The following is a 27427-nucleotide window of genomic DNA, read 5'->3' on the forward strand; positions in this document are numbered from 1 at the left end:
CAGATCTCTTCACAAAGACACTTCCCATGACAATATTCAGAAAGCATATATACAACATTGGGATGCGCAATCTGCGGAATATGTGAAGAATCATTCATGTTAACATGAGGGGGAGTTTACGTGGCTGCACTCTTTTTCCCTTACTATGATTTTTATCCCACTGGGTTTTTCCTAGTAAAGTTTTTAACGAGGCAGTATAAAATACGTAATAAATACAGTCATCATATCACGATCATCATCACAAGGGGGAGTGTTGAAAAATATATTATTATTATTATTATTATGTTGAATATTGAATGTTCAATATTGAGTTGTAAAACGTGAAAAATTAGTGTGTGATGATGTAGATGATGATGTATTTATTTTTGGACTAATCTCAAATGTGGATCTATAAATAGGTCTTCATTTGTGATGAAAAATACAATTGAGTTGAGAGAAAAATATTATAAAGTGTAGAGTTTGATATATTTAGAGTTTTGGAGTTTTTACTTTTTACCATAAATTTGTACTTTTTCACAACATTTATAAAATAAATATACTATGGTTATAGTTATTTTTTTAAGTAGGGGCAATATAGTAAATAAACTCGAGGTCTTACAAAATACCAAACATACTATCATATTTTGGGCTTTGTCAACATAATGTAATTTACACAAGATGTTCCTATGATCCTAAAAAAAATGTTCATATGAACACCTGAACTGGAAACAAAAAATACTGATAATATCCGCTTTTTTATTTATTTAAGATATTCATATGAAAATCTTATATAAAACTACACCGAAAATGTTGAAATATGCTAGACAATCTCAGTGTAATATAGATAAAGCCCACATTTTGACGTACACAATAAAGTACTACATCACACATCCATTTATTTTCTCTACTACTGACTGATTCACAAAACCAAGGTACAGAAAACCAATGCAATTTGTTAAAAGTTTCAAGTTTCAGAAAAAAAAAAATTGTCATAAAAACAACCATTCATACATCAGATCCTCCTTCCTTCTTACATGTGACAAAAACAAATTATAATAACCATTTAGACATCAGATTGATTCTCCCAAGGTTGTTAAGTACCTACTTCCTTCATCCTTCTGTAGCAGACCGTGCGATCGATTCTCCCAAGGTTGTTAAGTACCTACTTTCGTCGTCTTGAGGCTAAACTATTATTTTCTGTTCGACAAAGCAAAGCCGTGCACATTGTACCCAACCCAAGGTCGCCGCACTCCATTTTCATCTCTGTGAACCTGAAATATTGAGCTATTAGCAGCACACAATTGAATTTACTAAAAAGAAAAGGACGTGGCTGGACGATCAATATATTTCCCTGAGTTGACACATAAATTTTGAGAAAGATATTCTATCTTTAGCTTATCATGTTTATGATACCTAAACATGTTTCGAGATTGTAAACTTACTAAACATCCATATGGAACCAAAGATTTGATTTAGAAGAGATGAGAATTTCAAGACACTGTCGTATTATTTGAATAGTTTTTAAAGCATTTAAAAACTACTGTGATTCAAAGCTATTCAACATTAAGGTTGGTTAGGGTAGATAGATATTAGGAGTAATTTACCAGCTCATGTGCACCAAGTGAAAAAAATGACAGGATCCAAGAAACGGGAGTGAAGAAGGGCTTCAGTATTTGACAAATCCGGGTTTCGGAGCCTTTCCCAGAATGGACTCTATATCATCAGTGTAGAGGCCGAGATTCTTCGCGATGGCAAAACCGGCATGCATCCCATCAACTGCAGCACTCACTATTCCACCAGCAAATCCAGCTCCTTCTCCGACAGGATACATCCCTTTTAATGATGTGCTCTCCCAAGTATCACTTTTCCGAGTTATCTGGATGGGAGAGCTAGTTCTAGTCTGCAGTAACAAGAAACTCGGATCATGAACTATTTTATGATGCGACACGAACAAAAAACTGCAACTGCATTAGAGATACCTCGACTCCATGAAGAAGGGCATTGTCTGAGACAAATCCTGGTAACTGCAAGCTCAAATCGTTTTAAAATATTAATAGCTGTCTCTTACAGTTTAATGAAAACTGAAAAGTGGTTCAAAATGAAGATAGAAAATATGCAATAAAAGGTGATCAATCAAAACCTCTTTGTCGAACATTAGAATTGCATTCTGCAAAGCTTCAGTAATTTCAGTTGGAAATAATTCATGAAGATTTGCAGGCTTCACACCCAAGCGATAGCTAGATGGTGGCATAGATGTGCCTGCCAAGTAAACGAATTTCAGTATAGTCCTCGAGAGTCGAGAAGAAAGTTACAGCTGCAGGAAATGGAAAATAGAAAGCAAGGAGAAAACAAATAGCTCCACCTGATAATCGATGGTCCAGAAAATCAGTCACCTTTTGCACAGGAACCACAAAATTGCCACCACCCATCATAGCTGCTTTTTGCTCAAACATTCTCTATAATAGTGCGTGCAGAATGGTTTAAACCAGTTCACAAACAAAATGAGATATGGTTACAAAACAAAGAACAGTTATTGAACTGCTAATAAATCAAACGGAAGACGTATGGTAATTTAACCAAAATCCAATGTGCTGACATCTTCGGAAGACTTGCAACTTAGCACCAGATAAAATTTACAAATATGGAATGGGACTGAAGATAAAATTGTACAAGAAACTTAAAGGACAGGTGAATATAAGATAACATGCGCAATACCAAAGTTACCTGAAATTGAACACCTGCTAGAGGACCATGGAAATTTAAAGCTTCAATATCCTTTGAGGGCACATTCGCAACAAGTGCTGCATTTGCCCACCTAGAAGAACGCCGAGAAAATGACATCCCATTGATGCAAATTTCTGATGGATCCGTAGAGGTGAGAACCACCTGCATGACATGTGAAATATAAATCCATTTCAAGTGGCAAGAAACCAATCGTCAAAAAGGAGGAACACACAAATGCAGAAATAGATATTTCTATTGGAGTGATCATCGAATGAACACAAGATGGTCCACATTGATAATCCGTGCAGCAAATGCTTGGGATTGGTGGATAACTTTTGGATGCCCTATGAAATTGTGAAGCTATAGAAATAGATTAAATAAATATTGGGCGATATTACACTTGTGGCTAGCAAGCAATTGTTTCTGCTATATTTCTTAAAACCCCTGAATTGATAAATTATGAGACCTCTAAAGCCAGATGGTAGCATAGATGTAGCCTCCATTTCTTTGAATGCTAAACTCTTGCTTTAGAATAATAATTTTCTCATAACAGAAATGACTATAAACCGATGGAACTATAGGTAGCAAAAAAAATAATGATGTAGAGGATTCTTCTACCTGGCCACCTGGGCACATGCAAAAGGAGTAACAACTGCGACCTGTTGCATCCGAGTTTGAGGTTGTATCCCTATCCTTTGAAGTGACATACTCTGCAACCTGGTAATCTGCCACAGGTACTTTCCCTCGTCCTCTCTGAACCTCACCAGCCAATCCAGAATACTGAATATTGTAAAAAAATAAAAAAAAAATCCAGATTCAGTTGCTGTACCATTCAAGAACATTGGAAAAATTGCACAAGCGCCCAAAATTATTATAGCATAAATACTTGGTCAGAACCAGAGTAGTCTTAGCAAGGGAAAAACGTAGAAAACAATTAAGATTTGGATTTAAAATGTCCTTTAAAATATCCGCATATTTAAGTAAATGCCCTACAGTAAATTAACAAGGCAAAATACCTGAATATTATCTATCAATTCTTGAGGGTGTTCTATCCGCAGGCCAACCTGTTAAGTTAAAAGAAATTAAGAAAAATGACAATACGTTTAAATATCTGTAGCAATGGCAGGTCAACTGTAACACTCGATTGAATCACTATTTGCAGTGCAAGTCCAACAGAGCACTATAATGGCAAAACTACAACAATAAAAAGAATCAGTTAATAAGCCAATTACTTTTATAATGATGAAGCACTGCGTTTTATTCACTCCATCAAAAATATCTGGTTCCACATAAAGAGCATAAGAAACATTGGAGTACTTTTAAAAAATAGTTCTCTCCACGTTCGATATCAGATATATAACTACAGCAATTTGGTTCAGAAGTTCAACAGATTTTAACAGATCAATAACAAAAATATCACAGTATAGTTGCTCATTGACCAAACAAAACCAAAATACAAAAACTTACAGAAAATTCTTTTTGAACCACGTCCACATTGTGTGAAAGAAGCATTTGAAAAGTGTCACGTGCAGAATGTCCAACTGCGAGAACAACCGCATCACATCGTAACTCCTCGCAACAGGACGCACCTTCTCTTGAATCAGACGTTTTAACACCTACAACACACCCATCCTTCACCAGCAGATCATCTACCCTTGTCCCAAATCTAACAGTCACCTAAGCATATTGATTGAAAGAACAAAAAGGATTAATAAGAGAACTAGCATACATTGGTAGCAACTACAAAACAACAACATGATATTGTTACAATTAGCACATCCTATAATGGACTCACACCCAATTTCTGCAAGTATAAACGAAAGCTTCGAAGAAGGGGAATCAATCTGTCAGTTCCCAGGTGAGGTTTTCCATCAACTAATATACTATATGGAGCTCCAAAATGAATCAATGTCTTCAGAACCTAAAGATGTAAAAGAGATTAAAAAAACGGGGGGTGCAGCATCAATTAACAGCAGAGAGTGTCAATAAAATGTACAGGAAAAGGTATTAGATGATGCCATAAGAGAGGAACACAGACCGTGGTAACGCTACTGTTATTCCTTCCAATTCTTGTTACTAACTTTCCGTCACTCCAAGTACCTGCACCACCCTGTCACCCATAAGTCTTTTAATAAACGAACATCGGCAACAAAAGGAAAGAATATAGAAATTATTAATGAATAAGAACTGCAGATAGTGAAAAAGAAAAAGAAAAATAGTAAATGAAGTGCATTTTTTACACCTCCATACTTTAAATTAGAATACAACATAGAGAAAAGAAGAATTTAGAATAAAACTTATTTTCTACATCACCATGGTTAAAATTAAATGTTAAATATACAGGGCTAGGAGCATGATGAAACAATAGGTCACTTTAGTCAAGAAAACTGACAATAGGAGAAGGAACTGTCTTGTTCACAGACAAGTGATAACTGAGAATTGAGATACAGATTCAGTTGAAAAACAGAACCTTAAAGTTATATCCAATTCTGAAATATATTTTATTTAAGCACTAAATCATTATGAAATTTTACTATAATTTATTTCACCACCTTCTTGTTTGTTTCTAACATTTAACATAAAGTTCAATTAAGGTAAGTTTCATTTACATACTCTGAAGCTCGTTGCACAATAATAATAAAACATAGATACTGGAAAAACCTCGAGATCAAGATATGACCTCCCCGAAGCAAAAATTGCTTTCCAGTTGCAACTTTCTACGGACCACCAAAGCCCCAATATCACGACCTCTTTGTTCGACAGCTTGCCCTCTTTCTACAAGTGTAACATCTGCACCAAGTTCACCAAGTACAAGAGCAGCAAACAATCCTGAGGGACCACTACCAACAACTATTACTTTGGGTTTTTCAGTTGTGGTTTGTTTTTTAGCTCCCACCACGTGATTTCTGTGAACAACTCCTGTAGAAGATGCAGCTTCATTCGCCTTTCTGTTGTTGACTATTGTGCTCATTAAATCACCAAAAACATTGTCATTATGCAAAAACTCCAGGTGGCCAATTTTTGGTTCCAAGTCAGAAATGAACTCCCAGGTATGAGGTTCAAAGCTAAGGAGTTTATTAACATCCATATGCACTGTGTACACAAACTTTGGCTCCTTCTGCAACGAGTTTATTCAAAGCACATGAGCAATTGTTTCTGGTAAACTAAAAGGAACATGATTAAATATAAACAAATAGATAATGCCAACAAGTGAGTTAATCTTTAAGATTTGTGCTAATTAGAAGTTTTCGACCAAATTAAAAATATTGTGTGAATCACGGCAGATCAATGATTGGTTCTTTTGTTTATTTTATGCCTTCGGCCCTTCACTCATACATATCTGTCTATCTAACAAGCATCTCCCTCGAATAAGAGAGCCTGACAATCTCAATGCATCAGTGGATCTTCTAACAACTCATACAAGTTCCAAACCCTGAAGAAGTATGAAGGATAAGAAACCTAGCTTCAAACACTCTGAAGAAGTACAAAGAATAAGAAGGCTGGCAAGTAATGAAATCAAGATGTACAAAGAGTATAAGATACAACCAGCTTAAAGCTCGCATATTTTTATCAAGCACCTTATGCAATACAGCATATAAATAATCAACTTATAGAGACACAAGTTCATTACCCCCCTCTGGTGTACAGATTTTTTTCCATGGTATATGTTGAAGAAAAGGAAAGATTTGGATTCCAATATTTCTGAATATTTGGAGATATATTAACTGTATATATTATATATATAATTGATTCAGTCAATATTGTAAAATAGGGAAATAGTTTAGATTGATTTCATTCCTTCTATTAGAGATTTGTGCATGTATAAATGAGAACCATTGTAAAGAATTAAATATGAAATAAAATAATTTCTTCTCTGCTACAATCTTCATGGTATCAAAGCCACCCTAAACGAGAACACAGCCCCACCCATAGTTTCTGCCCTTTTTTTCCATTAATTAACCATGTCTGAAGAATCCTCCGTGTCTACTCCTCCTAGATTGACCCAGTTAAATACTCAGCCTCTGACATCCAATACCGACTCCCATTCTGTTCAGATCACTAACATTCGCCTTAATGGTGACAATTTTCTAAGGTGGTCTCAATCTGTGCGAATGTATATCAGAGGTAGGGGGAAAATTGGGTATCTTACAGGAGATAAAAAAATGCCAGCTTCGGAGGATCCTTCATACGCGATCTGGGATGCAGAAAATTCGATGGTGATGACCTGGCTTGTGAACTCCATGGATGAAGATATTAGCTCCAACTACATGTGTTATTCTACAGCGCAAGAACTCTGGGAAAATGTGAGTCAAATGTACTCTGACTTAGGAAATCAATCTCAAGTTTATGAGTCGACGATAAAACTTGGTCAGATCCGGCAAGGAGAAGACTCGGTCACCAAGTATTTCAATTCCTTAAAGCGCATTTGGCAAGACTTGGATCTGTTCAATGATTATGAATGGAAGTCCACCGAAGATGCTAAATATTACAAAACGATTGTTGAGGCTCATCGGATCTACAAATTCCTTGCTGGCCTCAACGAGGAATTTGATGAAGTGCGAGGGAGGATCATTGGTCGGAGTCCGCTTCCTCTAATTGGTGAGGTGTTCGCTGAGGTTCGAAGAGAAGAGAGCCGAAGACACGTTATGCTGGGAAAGAAGAATATTAATGGGCCTGTTGAAGGTTCAGCCCTTACTTTAGGCCAGTTGAAGGTTCAGCCCTTGCTGCCACTAATAAATCAATAAACTTTCGACGGAAACCCGACGAAAAGCCGAAGGTCTGGTGTGATGTCTGTGAAAGACCATATCACACCCGTGAAACTTGCTGGAAAATCCATGGAAAACCAGCGAATTGGAAAAGCAACAAACTTGGTAACAGACACAACCCGTAATTCCTATTGCCAATGAAGCTGAGACAAGTCCATTTAGCAAAGAACAAATGGATCACCTCCTGAAACTGCTGAAATCCATTCATTATCTGGTATTCCTAATGTTTCTCTAGCACAAACCGGTAGTGCATTTCATACTCTCTTTTGTAATACCACTCCATGGATTATTGATTCTGGAGCATCAGATCACATGACCTGTTCTTCAAACCTTTTTAGCACTTACTCACCATGTTCTGGTATAGAAAAAATTAGGATCGCAGATGGTAGTTTCTCGTCTATTGTTGGAAAAGGTTTGATAAAATTATCCAAGCACATAGACCTTAAATCTGTTTTGCATGTCCCTAAGTTAACCTGCAACCTTTTGTCGGTCAGTAAACTAACCAAAGAATCTAATTGTCGTGTAATTTTCTTTGATTCCTACTGTCAATTTCAGGACCAGAACTCGGGGAAGATGATTGGCAGTGCTAAGATGACAGATGGACTTTACTATTTTAATGGTGACTTCTCCGGTCATAATAGAGTTCATGCCTTCAGTAGTGTTAGTTCCAATCCTGTATATGAAAAAATAATGTTATGGCATTCGAGGTTAGGACATCCGAGTTTTCCATATCTTAAACACTTGTTTCCTGCTTTATTTCATGGATTGGATTTTTCATCATTTTATTGTGAAAGTTGTGCACTATCTAAGAGTCACCGTGCTACTCATTTACCAAAAGCTTACAAACCTTCAAAACCATTTTATTTAATACACAGTGATGTTTGGGGTCCTTCAAAAGTCACTACTATCTCAAAAAAAAGATGGTTTGTCACATTTATAGATGACCATACCCGTTTGTGTTGGGTATACTTGATGACTGAAAAATCAGATGTCGAAAAACTTTTTAAGGATTTTTACAGCATGGTTGAGACTCAATTTCAAACCAAAATAAATATTTTGCATTCTGATAATGGAACTGAGTATTTTAATGAGAAATTGGGGAGTTTTTTGAAGGAAAAAGGCATCCATCATCAGTCCACTTGTGTGGACACTCCCCAACAAAATGGAATTGCCGAACGGAAAAATAAACATTTACTTGAAGTGGCTCGTGCTATAATGATTTCCATGCATATCCCTAAGTATCTTTGGGGTGAAGCAATTTTAACAGCATGCTATTTGATTAATAGAATGCCTACACGAGTTCTGGCCTATAGCACACCATTAGAATGTTTTAAAAAATTAATTCCATTCTCAAGACTATACTCTGATTTACCTCTAAAAGTTTTTGGCTGCATTGTTTTTGTCCGTATACCTAACAATAACTACTCTAAAATTGATCCCAGAGCAGAAAAATGTGTTTTTATTGGGTATGCTTCTAATAAAAAGGGATATAAGTGCTATAACCCCCAAACACGAAAAACTTATGTTAGCATGGATGTCTCATTCTTTGAACATAAACCTTATTTTGCACAAAATTTTCTTCAGGGGGAGATTAACAAGGTAATTTTTGGGATTTATCCTATTCTTCTAATCCTTTACCAAATGTGATTTCAAGTTCACCTTATACTCATCCCATCCCAATTCATGAAAATCAAAGTCAAGAAAATGAAAATGAAAGTACTGAAGGAAATCCTAAGCATATTGTGCCAAACATTATTGTATCTAATACAGGGGGAGAATCACTACAACATGGCACAAACAAGCCTGAACCTCGATATTACTACCGGAGAAGACATCATAAAATGGGTACAAGCCAGCCTGCTCATCTTGGTCATGATCAGTCTCGACCTCAGGGAGCTGGACCTCAAAATTCCACAGGTAACTCTGTTATTGATTCTCTTGTTCTTCCTAATATTCCCCCTGTCCAAGAACCATCAGATCTTGATATTCCTATAGCCCTTAGGAAAGGAACCCGAACTCAAAAAAACAATCTCAAATATCCTATTGCTGAATACCTTTCGTATAAAAAACTCTCTCATCCTCATAGGGCCTTTACCTCAAAGATTTCACACTTGTTTGTCCCAAGAAATATTCAGGAAGCCCTTGATAATCCAAATTGGAAATTGGCAGTGATGGAGGAGATGCATGCTCTTAAAAAAAGTGGTACTTGGGAGTTGGTCGATTTACCTGATGATAAAAAAATAGTGGGTTGTAAGTGGGTGTTTACTGTAAAATGTAAAGCTGATGGAAGCATAGAAAGGTACAAGGCAAGACTTGTTGCAAAAGGGTTCACTCAGACCTACGGAATTGATTACCAAGAAACCTTTGCCCCTGTAGCAAAGATAAACTCTATCAGAATTCTGTTATCCTTGGCTGCAAATCAAAATTGGCCATTACACCAGTTAGATATAAAAAATGCATTCTTAAATGGGGACCTTGACGAGGAGGTGTTTATGAATTTGCCACCTGGATTTGAAGGGAAATTGGGACCAAACAAAGTCTGCAGGTTAAAAAAATCATTATATGGTCTCAAACAATCTCCTAGAGCCTGGTTTGAGAGATTTGGAAGAGTCGTGAAGAACTATGGCTACAGTCAAAGCCAAGCTGATCATACCATGTTTTACAAACACGGTAAAGAAGGCAAGACATCAATTTTAATTGTTTATGTTGATGATATTGTCTTGACAGGTAATGATAATGAAGAATTAAGAAGATTAAAAGAAAGACTAGCGGCTGACTTCGAGATTAAGGATTTGGGTGCATTAAAATATTTTCTTGGAATGGAATTTGCCAGGTCCCAAGAAGGAATATTTGTTAATCAACGCAAATATATCCTTGATTTACTTGAAGAGACAGGTTTACTTGGATGTAAGCCAGTTGAAACACCCATTGAGGCCAATCTTAGGCTACAACCATGTAGAGATATAAAGTTACAAATAAAGAACAGTATCAAAGACTTGTTGGCAGACTAATCTATTTGTCACATACGCGTCCAGACATAGCATTTGCAGTTAGTATGGTCTCTCAATTCATGCATGCCCCGGGACAAGAACACTTTGATGCAGTCTATAGAATCCTCAAGTATCTAAAAGGTAATCCTGGAAGAGGACTGTTGTTCAAGAATTGTGGGCATTTACAAATTGAAGCCTATACGGACGCTGATTGGGCTGGGAGCACTATTGATAGACGATCAACCTCTGGCTACTGCACATTTGTTGGTGGCAACCTCGTTACCTGGCGAAGTAAGAAGCAAAATGTGGTAGCAAGAAGCAGTGCAGAGGCTGAGTTTAGATCAATAGCCCATGGAATTTGTGAAGTATTGTGGATTAAAAGACTACTGGAGGAATTGAAGATCTTTAGTCCTAAACCTTTGAAAGTATACTGTGACAACAAAGCGGCTATTTCCATTTCTCATAATCCTGTGCTTCATGACCGAACCAAGCATATCGAAGTGGACAAACACTTCATCAAGGAAAAGATCGACAGTGGATTGATTTGCATGCCTTATGTTCCTACCAGTGAGCAAATTGCAGATGTACTCACCAAGGGCCTTCCGACAAGACAGTTTGAAAGATTAATTTGCAAGCTGGGCATGGAAGATATTTTCAAACCAGCTTGAGGGGGAGTGTTGAAGAAAAGAAAAGATTTGGATTCCAATATTTCTGAATATTTGGAGATATATTAACTGTATATATTATATATATAATTGATTCAGTCAAAAATTGTAAAATAGGGAAATAGTTTAGATTGATTTCATTCCTTCTATTAGAGATTTGTGCATGTATAAATGAGAACCATTGTAAAGAATTAAATATGAAATAAAATAATTTCTTCTCTGCTACAATCTTCAGTATAAATTAACATTTATCTTTTTTTTTTAAAAAAAGTTAATTATCCCATCAACATACAGTTGGTCCCAAAATGACCAGAAAAAAAAAAAGGTATAAAAAGGAGTAAATAGATAATTTTTGCTCTTAAAACTTCAACCAGTTTTTGCAAGTCTTTTGTATAATCTAGATTGCAATAGAACTGCAATACCCTTGTTCTTGATTTGTTTCAAATTTGTAACACTGAGTACTTGTATTGATAATAGCTAAGATGAAGCTGCATGCAAATTCTCAAAGCAAGCTCAGTTTGGTTCACACCTGAAATTTAGAACTGATAAAAATACGAAGTCTGAACGATTAGACTGGAAGTTATCCAACAAAGAAATTATTCAGTATTGATAGAAAACAGCAAGAGCAGTTGCAAAGCAAAAACTGTGCATTCTCTCCACCGAATTATACCAAAAATCAGAAAAGACGAAATTCAGCACAGAGATTTGATCCAAAATATTCGAAAAATTATTTTAATTTTTCGGTAATATTAATGTGATAAAATAAGTGCTAAAGTACAAATAATTCTACAACCAAAAACACAAATCAAGCCATATCAGGGAATGTCTGCTGAAAAGAATTTCACAAGAAGGTTTCTGATCAGAGAATTCTATCGATTCAAATCTATAATTAACAAAAGATTTTTATAATTGAAATTGACATAACTTGCAAATTTGGGCTATCTGACTTAAGCATTCAAGCATTCAAGGTATAGCCCTCAAACCTTTACACGCTCTTGCTTTTCCTTACAATTCTATGTACCATATCGTGTTGCATTACTGCATGCAAACAAAATTGCATGTTTTAATCAAAACTTATTTTCACAAAGAAATCACTTCTTAGAGATTTAGTTCCACGATTTTAGCACAATTATATGTATGGTTGTCAATGTAAGTTCTTTGTATTAAATTTTAATTTGACCAATTCAAAAACCAAAGCTACTAATACCATGTGCACGGAAGAGGAAATGACTTGGAAAAAAATATTTTCAAATCAACCAAATTTTTGAAACGGTCAGTTCATCTGTATACAGTTGCTATCCTGTCATCGATTCTAACATGCATTATAACCATTTAAAAGTAAGCTACCAACCAAGCTCCATGGAAACAGAAACCAAATGGGCATAGATAATGCACAGACGAAAACAAAAAATTCTCTATCACGCTTTACACACCTTCCTCGCATCAAATGACTTTCTAATCACCGTGAATGCCTCTGCTGGCAACATTGAAGCAACCTGAAAGATAATGAAATTAAATAACCATCTATTCTCTACTGCAGCTAAATAAACAAGCATAAAAGTTTTGCAAAAATTCTCTGAGCAAAAAAGTTTAACAACGCACGTTCTCCAACTTTGAACATATAAGCAAGAACTACCCAGGAATTTTTGCCGGGCGGCAACTCAATGTATTTTCTCAGTGCAAACTTATGTATGTAGAATATATACATGTTACGAAATTTGAAACCCTCTGGACCTCCAGACATGGCAGTAATTATAAACTGATGACATAATATTCAACAAAACGTCAACTTCAATAGCTACATTTTAGTTTCCAATATGCATACCGGGAATTCAAGAACTTTAGCAATCTCTTGAAGCAGAGCCCCAGAAATCCCCCAGTGGTCCTTTCCAGGGTCTTCATGAACAGAAACTGCGAGCTTTGAAATCCTCCAAATCCCTTCAAGTTTTCCTTTAACGTCAGTTCGATTCTGTGGCGGCAGCCTTTGCTTCTTTTTCTCAGATGGGTACCTCAACTTTCCGGTCCTTTTGGCTTTCTTTTCACTTGTTATTCGAAGGAACTTCAGAAACTTAAAGGGTCTTCTGGTACTGGGAAATGGGCGTTCGGAGTGGGAAATTGGGAAGGAGAGATTCTTCAATGGAAAAGGGAGGTGACAAATTTCGAGCATAGCTGAAGCGTTTCTCCGTGCTGATGATGCAGCGGCTCGATGGGGGATATTTAGGTAAAAGGGAGTGAAATCTATCCAATTTTAAAAAAAGGATTTGACATGTAATTTACGTGTATGTCCTTCTGTTTACTTAATAAAAAATAAAAAAAAAATTAATAAATTTTAAAAACCAAATTTTCTTAATGTTTGGGTCGACCCATCTTGGGTCGACCCAGAGCAATCTTGGGTCGACCTGCTTGGGGTCGACCCAAGATTGCTCATGCTTGCGTCGATTCAATTTGTGCTGCGGAAAGATATTTTCGCAGCGCGCTGCACGCTGTGGAAAACCTTTCCGCAGCGCGCATTTCGCGCTGCGGAAAGAAGCATTGCGTGCCGCAAAAAAATCTTGTTTTATTAAATTCAGGATGCGATACATAAGAGAATATGTTGATTATCAATTCCATAATACATTTTTGTTTGTAACTCATTTATTTGTATTTTTAACATTTATGTTTGTAAAAAAAATTAGACAGTTAAATAATTTTTTCGTTGCTAATTTTACATAATTTTGATCAAAATTTACATAATTTTTACATATAATCGTATATGTTGCAACATTTGATCCACTAATTTCACAAGTTTGTTCAATAATCGTACACATTTTAACATATGAATTCATTAATTTCACAAGTTTGACCGATAATTACATAATTTTGACATGTAATTACACAATTTTGTTTAATGTTTATTGACAATTGTACATTTTTTAACAATTTATCTACTAATTTCACGAGTATGTTTTATATTCGTACATATTAACGTATGAAACCGCAAATTTCACATGCATGTTTTTATCCACTAATGTTGACCGATAATCGTACATGTTTTAACATATGATAACCTACACTTGGGTGACTTACAATTTAAGTTGTAGCATATGTTGACCTAGAATCGTATATATTTTAACATATGAATCCGTTAATTTCACAAATATGTTATATAATCGTACATGTTTTAACATATAATCTGCTAATATCATAAGTATGTTCTATAATGATACATTTTTAAATATATGAATCCAATTATTTCACAACTATATTATATAATCGTACATGTATTAACATATGAATCCGCTAATTTGACAAGTATGTGATATAATCGTAAGTATTTTAACACATTAATCCGCTAATTTAACATATGAATCCGCTAATTTGACAAGTATATATTTTAACATATGATAGACTTGTAACTGAGTTTATATATTTTTTAGCTTGTAATATGCTTGATAATTACTGGACATTGTTTTGATATTTAGTTTCTTTCAAATTTATGAATTTAAGGTTTGATATATAATCGTGCAAATTATAACATTAGTATCCACATTTTATAACACATTTATCAATTCAATAATACATTTTTCTTTATAACATATTTATCTGTATTTTTAACAATTTTTAACATATGAATCCGCTAATGTCACAAGTTATATAATCATACATGATTTAATATATGAATCCATTTATTTCACAAACTATAACATTAGTTAGTATAACATATATATCCATTATTTTTCAAGATTATGTTGTATGATTATAAACATTGTAGCATATTAATTGACTGATTTCGCGATTATGTTATATGATTATACATGTAAAATATTAATTGACTGATTTCGCGATTATGTTATATGATTATACATATTGTAACATAATTATATAAGTTTGACCAATAATTAAATAAATTTGACTCATAATTACAACATTTTGTCCGATGTTCATTGATAATTGTACATATTTCAACAATCCACAAGTATGTTCCATAATCGTACATGTTTTAACATATACAATTCACTAATTTCACAAATATGTTCTAAAATCGTACATATTTTAACATATGAAACCGCTAATGTCACAAGTATGTTGACATAGAATCGTATATATTTTAACATATGAATCCGTTAATTTCACAAATATGTTATATAATCGTACATGTTTTAACATATGAATCTGCTAATATCACAAGTATGTTCTATAATGATACATAATATGTGAATCCAATTATTTCACAACTATATTATATAATCGTACATATTTTAACATATGAATCCGCTAATTTGACAAGTATGTGATATAACCGTACGTGTTTTAACACATGAATCCGCTAATTTCACAAATATATTCTGTAATGATATATGTTTTAACACAAGAATCCGTTAATTTCACGATTATGTTCTACAATGATATATGTTTTAACATATGAATCCAATAATTTAACAAGTATGTTCGTAAATATTTTAACATATGAATCCACTAATATCACAAATATGTTATATAATTATACATGTATTAACATATGAATCTGCTAATTTCACAAAACCCAAACTTGGGTCAACCCAAGTATCAATTGTGTCTGGTCGACCCAGCACAATCTTGGGTCGACCCATTTTTACGGAGCACAACCTTGGTCAATCCAACTAACTTGACTTGGGTCGACCAAGCATATGCTTGGGTTTATGGTCGACCCAAGCAAATACTTGGGTCAACCCAAGCATGGGTTGACCCAAACATATGCTTGGGTCGACCATAAACCTTGGGTTGACCCAAACATATAAGGTTTATGGTTGTCCCAAGCATATGCTTGGGTCAACCCATGCTTGGGTTGACCCAAATATTTGCGGGTTGACCCAAGCATATGCTTGGGTCGACCATAAAATATGATTGGGTCAACCCATACTTGGGTTAACCCAAGTATTTGCTTGGGTTGACCATAAACCCAAGGTTTATGGTCGACCCAAGCATTTAAATTTTTGGGTTGACCCAAACATATGATTATGCTTGGGTCAACCCATGCTTGGGTTGACCCAAATATTTGCTTGGGTCGACCATAAAATATGATTGGGTCAACCCATGCTAGGGTTGACCCAAGTATTTGCTTGGGTTGACCATAAACCCAAGGTTTATGGTCGACCCAAGCATTTAAATTCTTGGGTTGACCCAAACATATTATTGTGCTTGGGTCGACCAAGAACATATATGCTTGGGTCAATCCAAGCATTTAAATTCTTGGGTTGACCCAAGCATATGATTGTGCTTGGTCGACCCAAGCACAATGAATGCTTGGGTCAACCAAGCATTTTTTCAAGTTTGGGTCGACCAACTTTGATGTCTTGGTTAGTCGACTCAAATTTTTTTTTGGTTTATTCATTTGTTTTGAAAAAAGTGTACGGGTGGGTAGTCAACTCCTTTTTTCTTAAAAAAAAAAGTCAAAATCCTTATTTTTTAAATAATACCTAAGAAAGTCCCTTTTTTTTAACCAGCCCGGCTGGATGGGATATGTGTTGATTTATTGGATAAATATATTTTGTTTAATAAATGTAAATATTATTAAATTATATTTTAACTATTTTTTTTTGAATCTATATTTTAACTATTTTTTGAGTATGGAACTCTAGACTTGTTAAATTGGGTTAGATCTCTCCTCAAAATGTTGGACCGACTCGTTCCACTTACTACTAATGAGTCGAGGTCGGTTCATGCTTATGGACCGAAACGTTTCAATCTACCAAATTACATAGAAAATTAGATAGGTTCATCGGATCAGGTAATCACACAGTCTATAATAAATGAGTTGGATTGATAATTCTTCACAAAAGGTCCTAACAATAATTTTGCGATGAGTCGTAGGCCGAACCACCCATTAACATGTTTTCATATATGTATTCAAAACACTCTTTTAATTCCGGAACAACACTCTCTATCAAAATATTTAGCGAGCTTTAAAAACACGCATTTTAGAGGTTGTGTTATAGGACCTTAAACGAACCAAATCGAACCGAATATTAATATAAATTTAAGGCTCGACTATAGTATATTCAAGTTCGAGTTCAATTTGAAGCTCAAAAAATATAAATTTTTTTACTCAAGTTCAACTCGAAATATTAGAACCTATGTGTGACTTATTTGAACTATTCTTGAACATTAAAGCTTGATAATGAATGTTCAAAATCTTGAAATGTATATATAATTACATTATTTATAATAAAATATTAACATTCACGATCACTCACGATTATCTAACAATATCATTTTGATTTGAGATTGATTAAAAAAAATTGAAACACGTTCGAATTCGATAACTTGGAATATATTAATCATGTATTTTTTTTCTAATTATGAAAAAACTTTTGAATGGATTCGATTCGTCGCTCTCCTAGTCGTGGCTAACCTCCAAAAATCTGTTTTTTTTTTTTTTTTTTTTTAATTTTATTCCGCGAGCTTTTAAAAAGAAAAAAGAAGTAGGTAGGACGTATTTGAAATTATATCAAAATATTGAGGATTATGTACGAAATCCAGAATCGGCCTTTCTTGAAAGTTGAAATCTTAGCTTCCTCGGGTAAAATGAATAAAATAAAATAAAATCACACTGCTGCTTCTTCAATCTGAGCACGATGGGCAACACCTCTTCCATGCTCACCCAATATGATATTGAAGAAGTCCAAGAACACTGCAATCATGCCTGTAATTTCGCGTACTTCGCTCTCGTTTTCTTATCTTTGGTGTAGTTTCTAATGGGTCTGTTGTATTTTTAATGACAATTCCTGGAATATACTGCAAAGGAATAATCTTTCTGGTTGCTTGTGTTGTAGATTTGTTGGATCGTTATCCTTACGCTTTCTCACGGTCAGCAGTAATTGAACTGGAATGATCTTGTTGGTCACAATTATTGTAGATTTATGGGTTTCTTTTCTATGTATTCCTCATTGTTTTGCGGTAGTTTAGATGATTGTGCGGATTGCAAAGAAAGAATCTTTATGATTATCATTGTTTAGGAATAATTTGTTTTCTTCCCAGTTTTTTTAACGAAATTTAGTGATTGTGTTGCATGCTTATAGTTTCACAGCAGGAGATAGTGTCATTGTATCAAAGGTTCTGCCAATTGGATCGGAATGGGGGAGGCTTCATCTCTGCTGAGGAGATCATGACTGTGCCTGAATTCGCTGTTAATCCCCTCTCGCAGGTTATATGAATGGCTGTATGGGAACCCTTTTTTATCTTGTAGTTTCCTGTCTATAATTCTATATTCAAAATAATATGAAAAGGGAAACAACAGGTAGGGCAGATGCACAAAATGTATGGTTATGTGTAGATTCAAGAGGAACTTATGAAACCCTTTGATATTATATTAGTTGTGTTGTGTTAAGTCAAGAATTGGGGGGAAATACGGAAATCTGTATTTTCTTTTAATGGTAATGGATGTTTAAAGTTAGAACTACTGGAACCGAGAGCCATTATATCCGCTTGTTGAAGATCGGATAGAATAACGAGGGAATTGGTCGCGATCATATAGGACTTGAATTTATGACCTTATTGCCAGTTTTATCCTTCATTATGAATGCACAAGTAATTAATAGCCATAGGATCCCAATCTATAATTCATAAATAACATATTTTTAAGTCAGCCACGGTGCATCAAAACGCCGACGGGTCTTGTAATCCAAGGCACAAGACAAAACGCAAGGCGTGCACCTTTCAAATGTGAGACACACCAAGAGGATATAGGATAATCCTATGCCATTGGAGTTTTCAATCAAATTCAAATATAATGAGTTAATTTCAAAATCGAAGAAACTATGAAATATCAATCTCGAATTAGGAATTAAACCACTAAATTTAGACTATTAGGGATAAATTATGTTTCCATAAAGATCAAGTAGGGATTTATTTGCAGTGTTGGGATTTATTTGCAGCAGATTTTGGGAGTGTCTGGAGAGGAGGGGTAGCATCTTTTGGATTATGGTTGTTCAATGTTTGTGTTGTTCGGTTTGGTTGGAAAGGAACAACAGGATCTTTGACAATCAAGAAGACTCGTTCGAAGAATGTTGGGATAAAATCAAGTTTAGAGTTGCGAGTTGGAGTTTGAAGAGTACAGAGTTTAAATCAATTTTTATGTCAGTTCTACATAGGAGTTGGAGTTTTATATTTTGCTAGCAGCTTTTTGAGCCTAATTTAGGGGTCCACTTTTTGTAATTAATATATTAACGTTTCCTATTTAAAAAAAAAATTATGTTTCCGGATGTTAGTGGTAAATATTTTTCCCTCAAATCAAAATTTCAGCCAGTAAAACTATAATAACTTGCAAAGAGTATCAATGATTTTAGTCGGTTGTACAATGAGAAATTTAGATCTAACAATTTGCAAAAAAAATTGAAAGTCATGCAGGAGAAGAGTATATTTCACTCTAAAAATGCCTTGGAAATGCAAAATAAACTCCTGGAGCTTGCCACTAGTCTGAGGGTGGTAATTTTAGGGGGGGTTATGACGTGATATTTCAAATCCTAAATGTAAAATATTCAATTTATGTGACAAGAAAAAAGAAGGAACGGGACAAGCAAGGGCAATTGGCACACTTTTCATGCCTCAGTTAAGTTGTGCATCTCTTCAATGTGAGTGCACATAGGGCATCTTCAGGTGCATTGACTTGCACCTACCGCGCCCTTAGCAACATCAATTAAAAGATGCGCACCCAAATGACAGTTGACTGCCAGTCAGTCGACAAGTTCTTGCCTTGCATGTTTTTGCAACTAGATAGGATGCTAGCATGTGCTAGTACTTTGTGGGAGCAAAAACTGATATGTCTCCAACAAGTTCTATCTGATCGTGTCCCTGTTGGCTGCTGTGGTTTTAGACATTTTCATATGAAATATCTGCAAATCCCATGCTTATATGACTGCCCTGCCCTCCATGATTTTGTTGCAAGTGAGAAAAACTAGCTACGAGGAGAAAAGAAGTGAAAGAACAAATAAACATGTACTCAACCTGATTAAAGTGGATCTGTTTTTTTGCATTCATAAAAGTCATGTGTTGTCTCAATTATTGATCCTTTGGGCTTGTGTTCTCAGAGATTATTGAGGATGCTGGATGGACTTAATTTCAAAGAGTTTGTAGCATTCCTATCTGCTTTCAGTTCTCGAACAAGCTTGCAGCAAAAAGTCGAATGTAAGGCTTACAAACGAGAAGATTTTATATCACTCCCTTTTATTGGGTGTTTCCTTTTTTGCCTTGTGGCTGATTTAGCTTATAATTTCCTTTACGGCTTTGCCAGTTATTTTTAAAGTTTATGACTCTGATGGAAATGGAAAGGTTACTTTCAACGAAATGCTGGACATATTGCGGGATTTGACTGGTCAGTTTATATCTGAACAACAGAGAGAGGTTAGTCATCCTGCCGTGGTTACTTTTTCCAGTATAGGTAGATCAAGTGGCTTTACTATTGTCATCATCTAGTTTTTGTGTCACTTGCCTTGGATATCTTACATAAATTGTGGAGAAAGAAAATTCCCGAGCCACTAATCTTATAAGGATAATTAGACTTTAAAGCCCAAACCACCGATGTTAATAGCACAAAATCTTGCTTGCACCTCGCAGATCTTTATGTCTTTACACATTATATCAAACTTTTAAAAGTTTTGAATCAAAATAATATTGATGTTTTTGCTCACGTGGAGAGTTTTTTAATTAAGCTTCTACTTCCTGGAAGAACAATCTATTAAGAACTCTTATTTGTTGGTTGGTGTAGTCGAGTTCTCTAGAGAAGAAAACGAAGCTGTTGAAACATGAACGGTATATTATTGGTAAATGCTTCAAATACTAGCATTGTCATTCAATGTACGATGGTGGTTTTTCCCTTTAATCTTTTTGGTGGATTGTGGTTCTCCTACTTGACGTGATGGTTGGTTGATGCTAATTCACGTGTTGTTGGTGCCATTTTCATACAGAAAGTTCTTACCCATGTTCTCGAGGAAGCAGGCTACACAAAGGATTCTCTGTTAGTTCAAGCTGATTTCGTAAAGGTAACATCTCTTCTTTGTCTCTTTTATGCTTCTCAAGAAAAGCGGAACCTTAAAAACCGGTTTTTGGTTAATATATAAATAATATTTGGGCTTCATGGAGGAGTGCAACTGGAAAACTTTCTTCTGGTACTGTAATGTTGTAGGACTGTGGCTCAAAGCGCTGGTATTAGTTGGTTGTGCTGTATCTCGCAACTTTTCTTAAAACGACAAAAAAAGCATGTGCCGTTGGTATTTTTACTGTGCCGTATCAAAATATCTTATGTCATGCACTCGTGAATGAAATAACATCTCATGAGAGTAAGTTCTGTTTAGCTTATACATAGGGCTAGATGTGAGTCAAGCTCAAGCTTGTCAAGGTAAGCTTGTTCATCTATACGTGTGCAAAAGCTCATTACTTGCATAAAATCTTAAATTCTTTGATAAAATTTATTAATAATAATATTTTTTCCCCTAAAATTAGTTCCTAATGTTACACAATACCTCATTCAATATTATATTGATGTTGAATCATAATTTTGTTAAATAACCCTATTATATCCACGTATTCATGAGCTCAACACTAGCTCTTGTTTGATTCCTTGAGGCTCGGCTTAGCTCTAGCTAGATTCTTAACTTGATACCATCGATTGAGCTATGAAAAGCTAAAAATTGCTTGTTCGCTCTAAATCTGAACTGCTGCACGTTGGACTATCAACGCAACTGATTTGTTCAATTTGTTGATCACATTTTAACAGGTCAAATTTTCAATTCTAGTTATATAAGTTCCCTTTTTTCCTCACTTTCTCGCATCCGATTTTACAATGCCTGGGATTCCTGTATATGCAGATTCTTGGCAATTCTGGCTTGAGGATGGAAGTCGAAGTTCCGGTAGATTGATCAGAGAAGATAAACATGTTACCTTCAAATTTTACTTTGATCGTTCACTTGTTCCTAACTCGAATTGCTCCTACGATCAAACATGTGATCCTTCAAATGCTAATTGATGGTTCTTGTTCTTGATGCTGAAAATCTGGAAAATGGATTGGTGGTTTGTTTCCTATTTACTTCATGTTATGTTATGTGATGTTTATTTATTTATTTTTTTGTGGTTTCTTCCTACTTTCTTGCCTACTAAAGTAAGATGCCGCAAACTGGATAAATGAGTACATGAAATGCGGGAAGATTTGAAGGGAGATGGAACAACTCATGATGGGAAGACATGCTACCAACTGGTACTTGTCGCTGCCCGGTCTATCTATGGATTTTGATTATGGTTTTATAGTTTACAATGAAACGATAGAATAAGTGTTGAATCCATGTCCTACATTTTTTCGTATTAATTCTTCATATTAACATAAAATACTATAGAAACATGTAAGAAATTGATTTAAAGATTATTGTCATTCTTATCTGAACTACAAAAAATAAATTTGAATATACTGAAATCTATTGATTTGAAGTTTATCAATCTAATATAATCTAAGATCGTGTAGAGTAAATTGTGTGCTTTTAAGAGTGAATCATATCGTAATTATTATTATTATTTTTTTATGACGTGAGAATCCGCAGTCGTTATCTTTCGGTGCGTATTGGGTAAACTCCCGGACTAATACAATAGCCTGCAAACTACGCTAGTCAGGTAAATCGTGCTAATTAGTCTAGACTTGTAATGTTTCAAGTGTTGTTTCATTATATTTTTATATATATTTTCCATTATACTTTTTAGGAGGATGATGGAACATGATAAGATTTTGATCCTTTCTAGTTGTTGAGATATTTTGATATTTTTTAAAGGAAAAATAAATTTTAAAACATTGATTTTAAATAACATTAGATGAGAGGTCTTGTAGAGGGAGATGGGGACTACTTGGTGTAGTGCGGGCTGGGTCCGCCGACCATGGCCCCACGAGTAAATGTAGCCGTTAAAGTCAGCCTTTTAACGACTTTTTGAAAATATATATATAGGATTTTTTTCAATTTTGAATTGGATATCGAGACCCCACGTGTAATTAATAATAATTAATATTAATAACTTTTTTCAGCAAAATCAGCTTAAATAGGTGAAGAGAGAGGCATTTTGACGTGGAAAGATACACAATTGCTTTTAATATATATAGTCGGCTTCAAAATATATATATATCACACGAAAATAAAAAAAAATTTAATTATTATTAGTTTAAATATGTATTATATTTAGTAATATTTTCGTGTAAAATATACGTATGTTAATTATGTCTTGAAAAATTTGTAATCATTTTTTAAATGAATTAAATTTGAGTTTAAATAAAACAATTACATACAATCTAGCTATTTTTTGAAATGATTTTGAGAAAAAAAACAAACAAACAAACTTTTTTAATTGAGACGAATTGAGCAATAATATTGTGTGCCCAACTTATTAGGTGTACAAGTAGTATTTTTATGATGTATGGTGAACATTATGATTATGTTTGTGCTTTCATTTAAGGCGCCAATGAAAGGAAGCGCATAAATAACTTAAAAACGCTTCCTACTACTCTCTTCTTGTTGTAGACTTTTTAGATTTTGCCATAGCTATGTAGGATCCAAAATAACTTAGCCATTTAATTTTTATTATTATTGGATTAGTATTTTGGGACGACATGTTTATATGATTTATTCAAAATATAAGTATTGTTTCACATGTTTTCTCGTAAATTAGAAGATCGTGAATTTAAATCGATCGAACAAAATTATGAATCAAAAAGTCGTTTGTTCATAAATATACATCCTACCGACTCAACATTAAAATTGGAACTCGATAGCTTATGTACTAAAAACCAAACTATTTGACAATCAAACCAGCATACATGGTTCTAGGCATTTCTAATTAAATTAGACTAGATAACTAAGAACTTGGTACACATGTGTGTATTAATACGTTAGATATTTATACGTTATATTAATATTAAAATTTCAATGATTTTTTTTTATAATTAATAGATTATTCTTATTTTATATAACTTTTATGTATGTAAATACAAATCTATTTTCGTCTTTCTACGTAGTGAATCTTCTCATTTACTATCAGCATCTTGTGAAGTTTTTCTTGAAGAATCTATAAAGAAAATTGATTCATAATTTTTACAATCTACTTATTGCGTGATTCATATCAACCGATTCGTTGAGCGTAAACTAATAATACAAAATGAATCGTGTAACTTCATTTAAAAATAAAACTCGTTTTGAATTCTTAATTGTGAATTCAATTTGCATAGAAACAATTTTGACATTTTGTGATTTTTTTTTTCTTTTGCATTTTTACGAGGATTTAAAATGCTATTCACCTACAAATATAGATAATAAAAAATAAAGAAATTTGTATATGTACCTTCAAAAAACACCAACAATTTTCAAGTAGTGAAAGTAAAATGAGAGGTGCTAATCACGTGTGCGTGAGATTTTTCAGCAAAATCTTTTACCCAAGTGAAGAAGTTTTTCCCAAATAAATTCAATTCAAGCAAATAAAAATATATAATTATAATCTTTGTTCATCATTTTGGCAGCATGGAATTAGGGTTCTTTTTACAAATCTTTAATGAAATTCTTGCATCCAATGCATATAAGATAAGGGCCTAATTCTTGCTGCCAAATCTTTAGATTCTGATATATTAATATTACTCAATTTTTTTCTAAAAAAAACTGTTCCAAGACTGATTCTTCCTATGAGAATGAATATGATTTAAAATGTTAAAAATTAATTGCTTTTAAATCAAGAATAATCTTAAGCTGAAGTTATATTTCCGTCTGCGTTTTCTTTATCTAAAAGAGAAAGCAAGAAACCGTTACCATTATCGTTTGATCATCTTCATCCTTTCCTTAACATTCCAACCTGACAAAAAAAAAATTAGATTTGTGTTGGGATTTTTTTGTTCTTTTCTGAAAACGGGAGCAATTTTGAAGGAAAGATTTTGGAAAGTGGGTTCAAAGTGCTTGCTTTTTTGAATGATTCAAATCGTCTGCGGATTAGGTGAGAACCCATTTCATTTTCTTGTTTGTCTGTTAAATTTCAATGGATTTCATGATTCTGTTATTAGCAAACGATCACCATTTACACAGGATTTCTCATAGGGAATGCATTTGAGTTTCTTGAATAGGGACTTGGGGGTTGGGGTACGGGGTACCATGCCTGTATTTCTTGTCGTTTCAAATTTTAATGCACCACAGATTCCTGCTGGTTTCATCGATTTGAATTGCTTTTGTTAGATTTGATGAGTCGCCTAATGTTTTCATTGTCGATTCGCAGATAAAAATCGACTTGTTCATGTTCATGAATCTGGTATGTAATGGCTGATTATAGCATGGTGATGTCCCAAGCTGAGGTTTCTGCTTTAAAGGAAACACTTTGTGCTCAACAACAGCTTCTGCAGAAACTTTACAATGAGTTGGATGCAGAAAGAGAGGCCTCCGCCACTGCGGCGAGCGAAGCTTTATCTGTGATAGTGCGTCTGCAAGGAGAGAAGGCCGCGGTGAAAATGGAAGCAGAGCAATACAAGAGATTGTCGGAGGAGAAGATGTGTCACGCGGAGGAATCTTTGGCGATAATCGAAGATATTATCTATCAGAAGGAAATGGAGTTGGCTGCTTTAGATTACCAAGTTCAGGCCTATAGGTATAAACTGTTGAGCATGGGTTGTGCGGATCCTGGTGTTGGTGAGATAAAGTTTCCTGAAAATCTTTTGCAAAGAAACGAAAATTTAGCCGGCGAAGCAAGCATTCAGAACTTCGGGAGGAGGAATTCTGTTCCTCAACTTCTCAAATATAAGAAGGTTGTTCCTGAAAAGGAGAGTTCTATGAGCACAGAAACTGATTCGAATGGCAAGATTATGGAGGAACAGAACAAGTCCTCGGATTCAGATAGGAAGATGGATAACGCTGCTCCCGGTGACATCAATTCTTACTGGGAACAGATAAGGAAGTTAGATGAGCGGGTGAAGGAGATAGCGGGCGGTACTAACACAAACTTCAAGAGTGAGATGCGGTCTCCATCATCGATTTCTTCACGGCCAAGTACAGGATCCTTGAGGAATGAAACACGTTCGCCCTCACCCCAGTTTAGCACTGGCAATGGTTATGACACAAATAAACTAGGTGTCGAGAATGAAATTGATCTGATGATCAAGCACCCCACAGATTTGCCAAAAAATGGTGGGACAGTTGATTATTCTTGTCATCCAAGTGTTCATGATGTCTTCGAAGTCCCACAAGTTGACAAGAACCTGAAATCTTGTGAATCTTCGACCAAAGACAGACGGAGGACGCTTCATTATGGTAGTGAGAGCCTTGAAAGTGATGGAAATTCGGGTCATTCGAAATTGTGCAATAAAGATGAACCAGACTGGCTGAAGAAACTATTACAGTCGAACCGTCGTGAAAACGAATTATGTAAACCAAGTGCCATTGCTGATATTGATTGTCGCTTGGCTATAGTCCAAAAGAGCACAAATGTTTCTGAATCTCAGCCAAGATCCAATCAACTCAACATGAGATCAGAGATCATTGAAATTGAGAGACACTCGGCATCAACAAACAGAGAGGAAGAAATAAAATTGTTGAAGGAGATCCAAGAGAAAATAAATTCATTACATGATGAGGTCAGGAGTTTGAAAATCAAGAAACACAACGCGCAAGACGACACATCCTATCATCTTCTTGCGGAGGTGCTCATCCAGGAACTCTTTGCTGGTGACTCTTTCTTTTGTCAAAAGTTTTCGACTAACCTCTTCTGATATTTTGTGATGCCATTTATGTTGAAAACAGGCAATGACTTACTTCTGGCTCTGAAGGGACGGAGAAAACTTAAGAATCCACACGTATTGTATATAATCTATCTCACCAACACCTGATTTGTGCAAGAGAAACTTTGCACATCTATACTTGCTGTCATGAATCGAGTCGATTGTGATATGTTTTGTGTCTGCTAAGGAGTATTGATTTAGATGTATTTGGTATATATGTGTTATGAAGAGCTTGATAGGAGTGTGTTTGTATTCCTCGTCTTAACCTTAGTTTTACAGAAAAAGAAAGAGATTCTTACACTTTTTTGTCTGATGTACACACATATCTTTGTAACATTGGAATTTACCTTTCCACATCAAGTTTGTACTATGAAATATTGAGTTGTTTAATATCTTTGGTTTTATTTCTCCTTCAAACAGTTGAGACTTCATTTATTTCTGGTGAAAGCCTAACTAGACGAGACACATGATCTAACTGTATTGAGATAGACTAACTCGATCCAGGTTGAACATTTCCAGCATGATTCACCGTCTTCTAAACAACTTTTTTTAGCCGAAATATCCATTAAATTA

The 27427-nt window shown here is 34.8% G+C and overlaps 4 protein-coding genes across 5 annotated transcripts; 3 read left to right on the forward strand and 1 right to left on the reverse strand.

Annotated features, from left to right (window-relative positions):
* Positions 1 to 991: 991 nt before the first annotated feature.
* Positions 992 to 13311, reverse strand: LOC140873585 (uncharacterized). The gene is made up of 14 exons (XM_073276767.1): positions 12950 to 13311; positions 12558 to 12620; positions 5384 to 5821; positions 4742 to 4813; positions 4499 to 4624; positions 4171 to 4380; positions 3720 to 3767; positions 3322 to 3483; positions 2704 to 2865; positions 2342 to 2435; positions 2120 to 2238; positions 1959 to 2003; positions 1584 to 1879; positions 992 to 1250 (listed from the first exon to the last, which is right to left on the reverse strand). Exons 1-13 carry the CDS (start codon positions 13289 to 13291, stop codon positions 1646 to 1648), a joined length of 2115 nt encoding a protein of 704 aa, XP_073132868.1. The 5' UTR covers positions 13292 to 13311; the 3' UTR covers positions 992 to 1250; positions 1584 to 1645.
* Positions 6601 to 7568, forward strand: LOC140873595 (uncharacterized). The gene is made up of 2 exons (XM_073276775.1): positions 6601 to 7007; positions 7077 to 7568. The coding sequence occupies exons 1-2, from the start codon at positions 6666 to 6668 to the stop codon at positions 7446 to 7448; spliced, it is 714 nt and encodes a 237-aa protein (XP_073132876.1). The 5' UTR covers positions 6601 to 6665; the 3' UTR covers positions 7449 to 7568.
* Positions 13312 to 17617: 4306 nt separating the features above from the next.
* Positions 17618 to 22454, forward strand: LOC140873583 (uncharacterized). 2 transcript variants are annotated; one of them, XM_073276764.1, is made up of 6 exons: positions 17621 to 17787; positions 18162 to 18286; positions 20169 to 20265; positions 20372 to 20481; positions 21045 to 21119; positions 21945 to 22454. In XM_073276764.1, exons 1-6 carry the CDS (start codon positions 17718 to 17720, stop codon positions 21993 to 21995), a joined length of 528 nt encoding a protein of 175 aa, XP_073132865.1. In that variant the 5' UTR covers positions 17621 to 17717; the 3' UTR covers positions 21996 to 22454. The 2 variants fall into 2 exon arrangements, with proteins under 2 accessions (XP_073132866.1, XP_073132865.1); XM_073276765.1 differs by lacking the exons at positions 21045 to 21119; positions 21945 to 22454 and adding an exon at positions 20846 to 20939 and having other exon boundaries at positions 17618 to 17787.
* A 2164-nt stretch (positions 22455 to 24618) lies between these two features.
* Positions 24619 to 26638, forward strand: LOC140873592 (uncharacterized; the record flags this gene model as incomplete). The annotated part of the gene is made up of 2 exons (XM_073276773.1): positions 24619 to 25086; positions 25363 to 26638. A coding segment is annotated over exon 2 (1236 nt), but the record flags the coding sequence as incomplete, so codon positions are not given.
* Between the last annotated feature and the right edge of the window lie 789 nt (positions 26639 to 27427).

This window comes from Henckelia pumila, unplaced genomic scaffold (assembly GCF_033568475.1).
Source record: "Henckelia pumila isolate YLH828 unplaced genomic scaffold, ASM3356847v2 CTG_674:::fragment_3, whole genome shotgun sequence".
NCBI lineage: Eukaryota > Viridiplantae > Streptophyta > Magnoliopsida > Lamiales > Gesneriaceae > Henckelia > Henckelia pumila.

Bases quoted from the DNA above. Each gene is read 5' to 3' on its own strand.
- LOC140873595 (XM_073276775.1), top strand. From the start codon at position 6,666: ATGTCTGAAGAATCCTCCGTGTCTACTCCTCCTAGATTGACCCAGTTA. The intron at 7,008-7,076 runs GTGAGTCAAATG...AAACTTGGTCAG, and splicing joins CGCAAGAACTCTGGGAAAAT to ATCCGGCAAGGAGAAGACTC.
- LOC140873585 (XM_073276767.1), bottom strand. From the start codon at position 13,291: ATGCTCGAAATTTGTCACCTCCCTTTTCCATTGAAGAATCTCTCCTTC. The intron at 4,814-5,383 runs GTCATATCTTGA...TATGGGTGACAG, and splicing joins GCAATTTTTGCTTCGGGGAG to GGTGGTGCAGGTACTTGGAG. The intron at 3,768-4,170 runs GTAAGTTTTTGT...TTAACTTAACAG, and splicing joins TGGTTCAAAAAGAATTTTCT to GTTGGCCTGCGGATAGAACA.
- LOC140873583 (XM_073276764.1), top strand. From the start codon at position 17,718: ATGGGCAACACCTCTTCCATGCTCACCCAATATGATATTGAAGAAGTC. The intron at 17,788-18,161 runs GTAATTTCGCGT...GCATGCTTATAG, and splicing joins AGAACACTGCAATCATGCCT to TTTCACAGCAGGAGATAGTG. The intron at 21,120-21,944 runs GTAACATCTCTT...CTGTATATGCAG, and splicing joins TTCAAGCTGATTTCGTAAAG to ATTCTTGGCAATTCTGGCTT.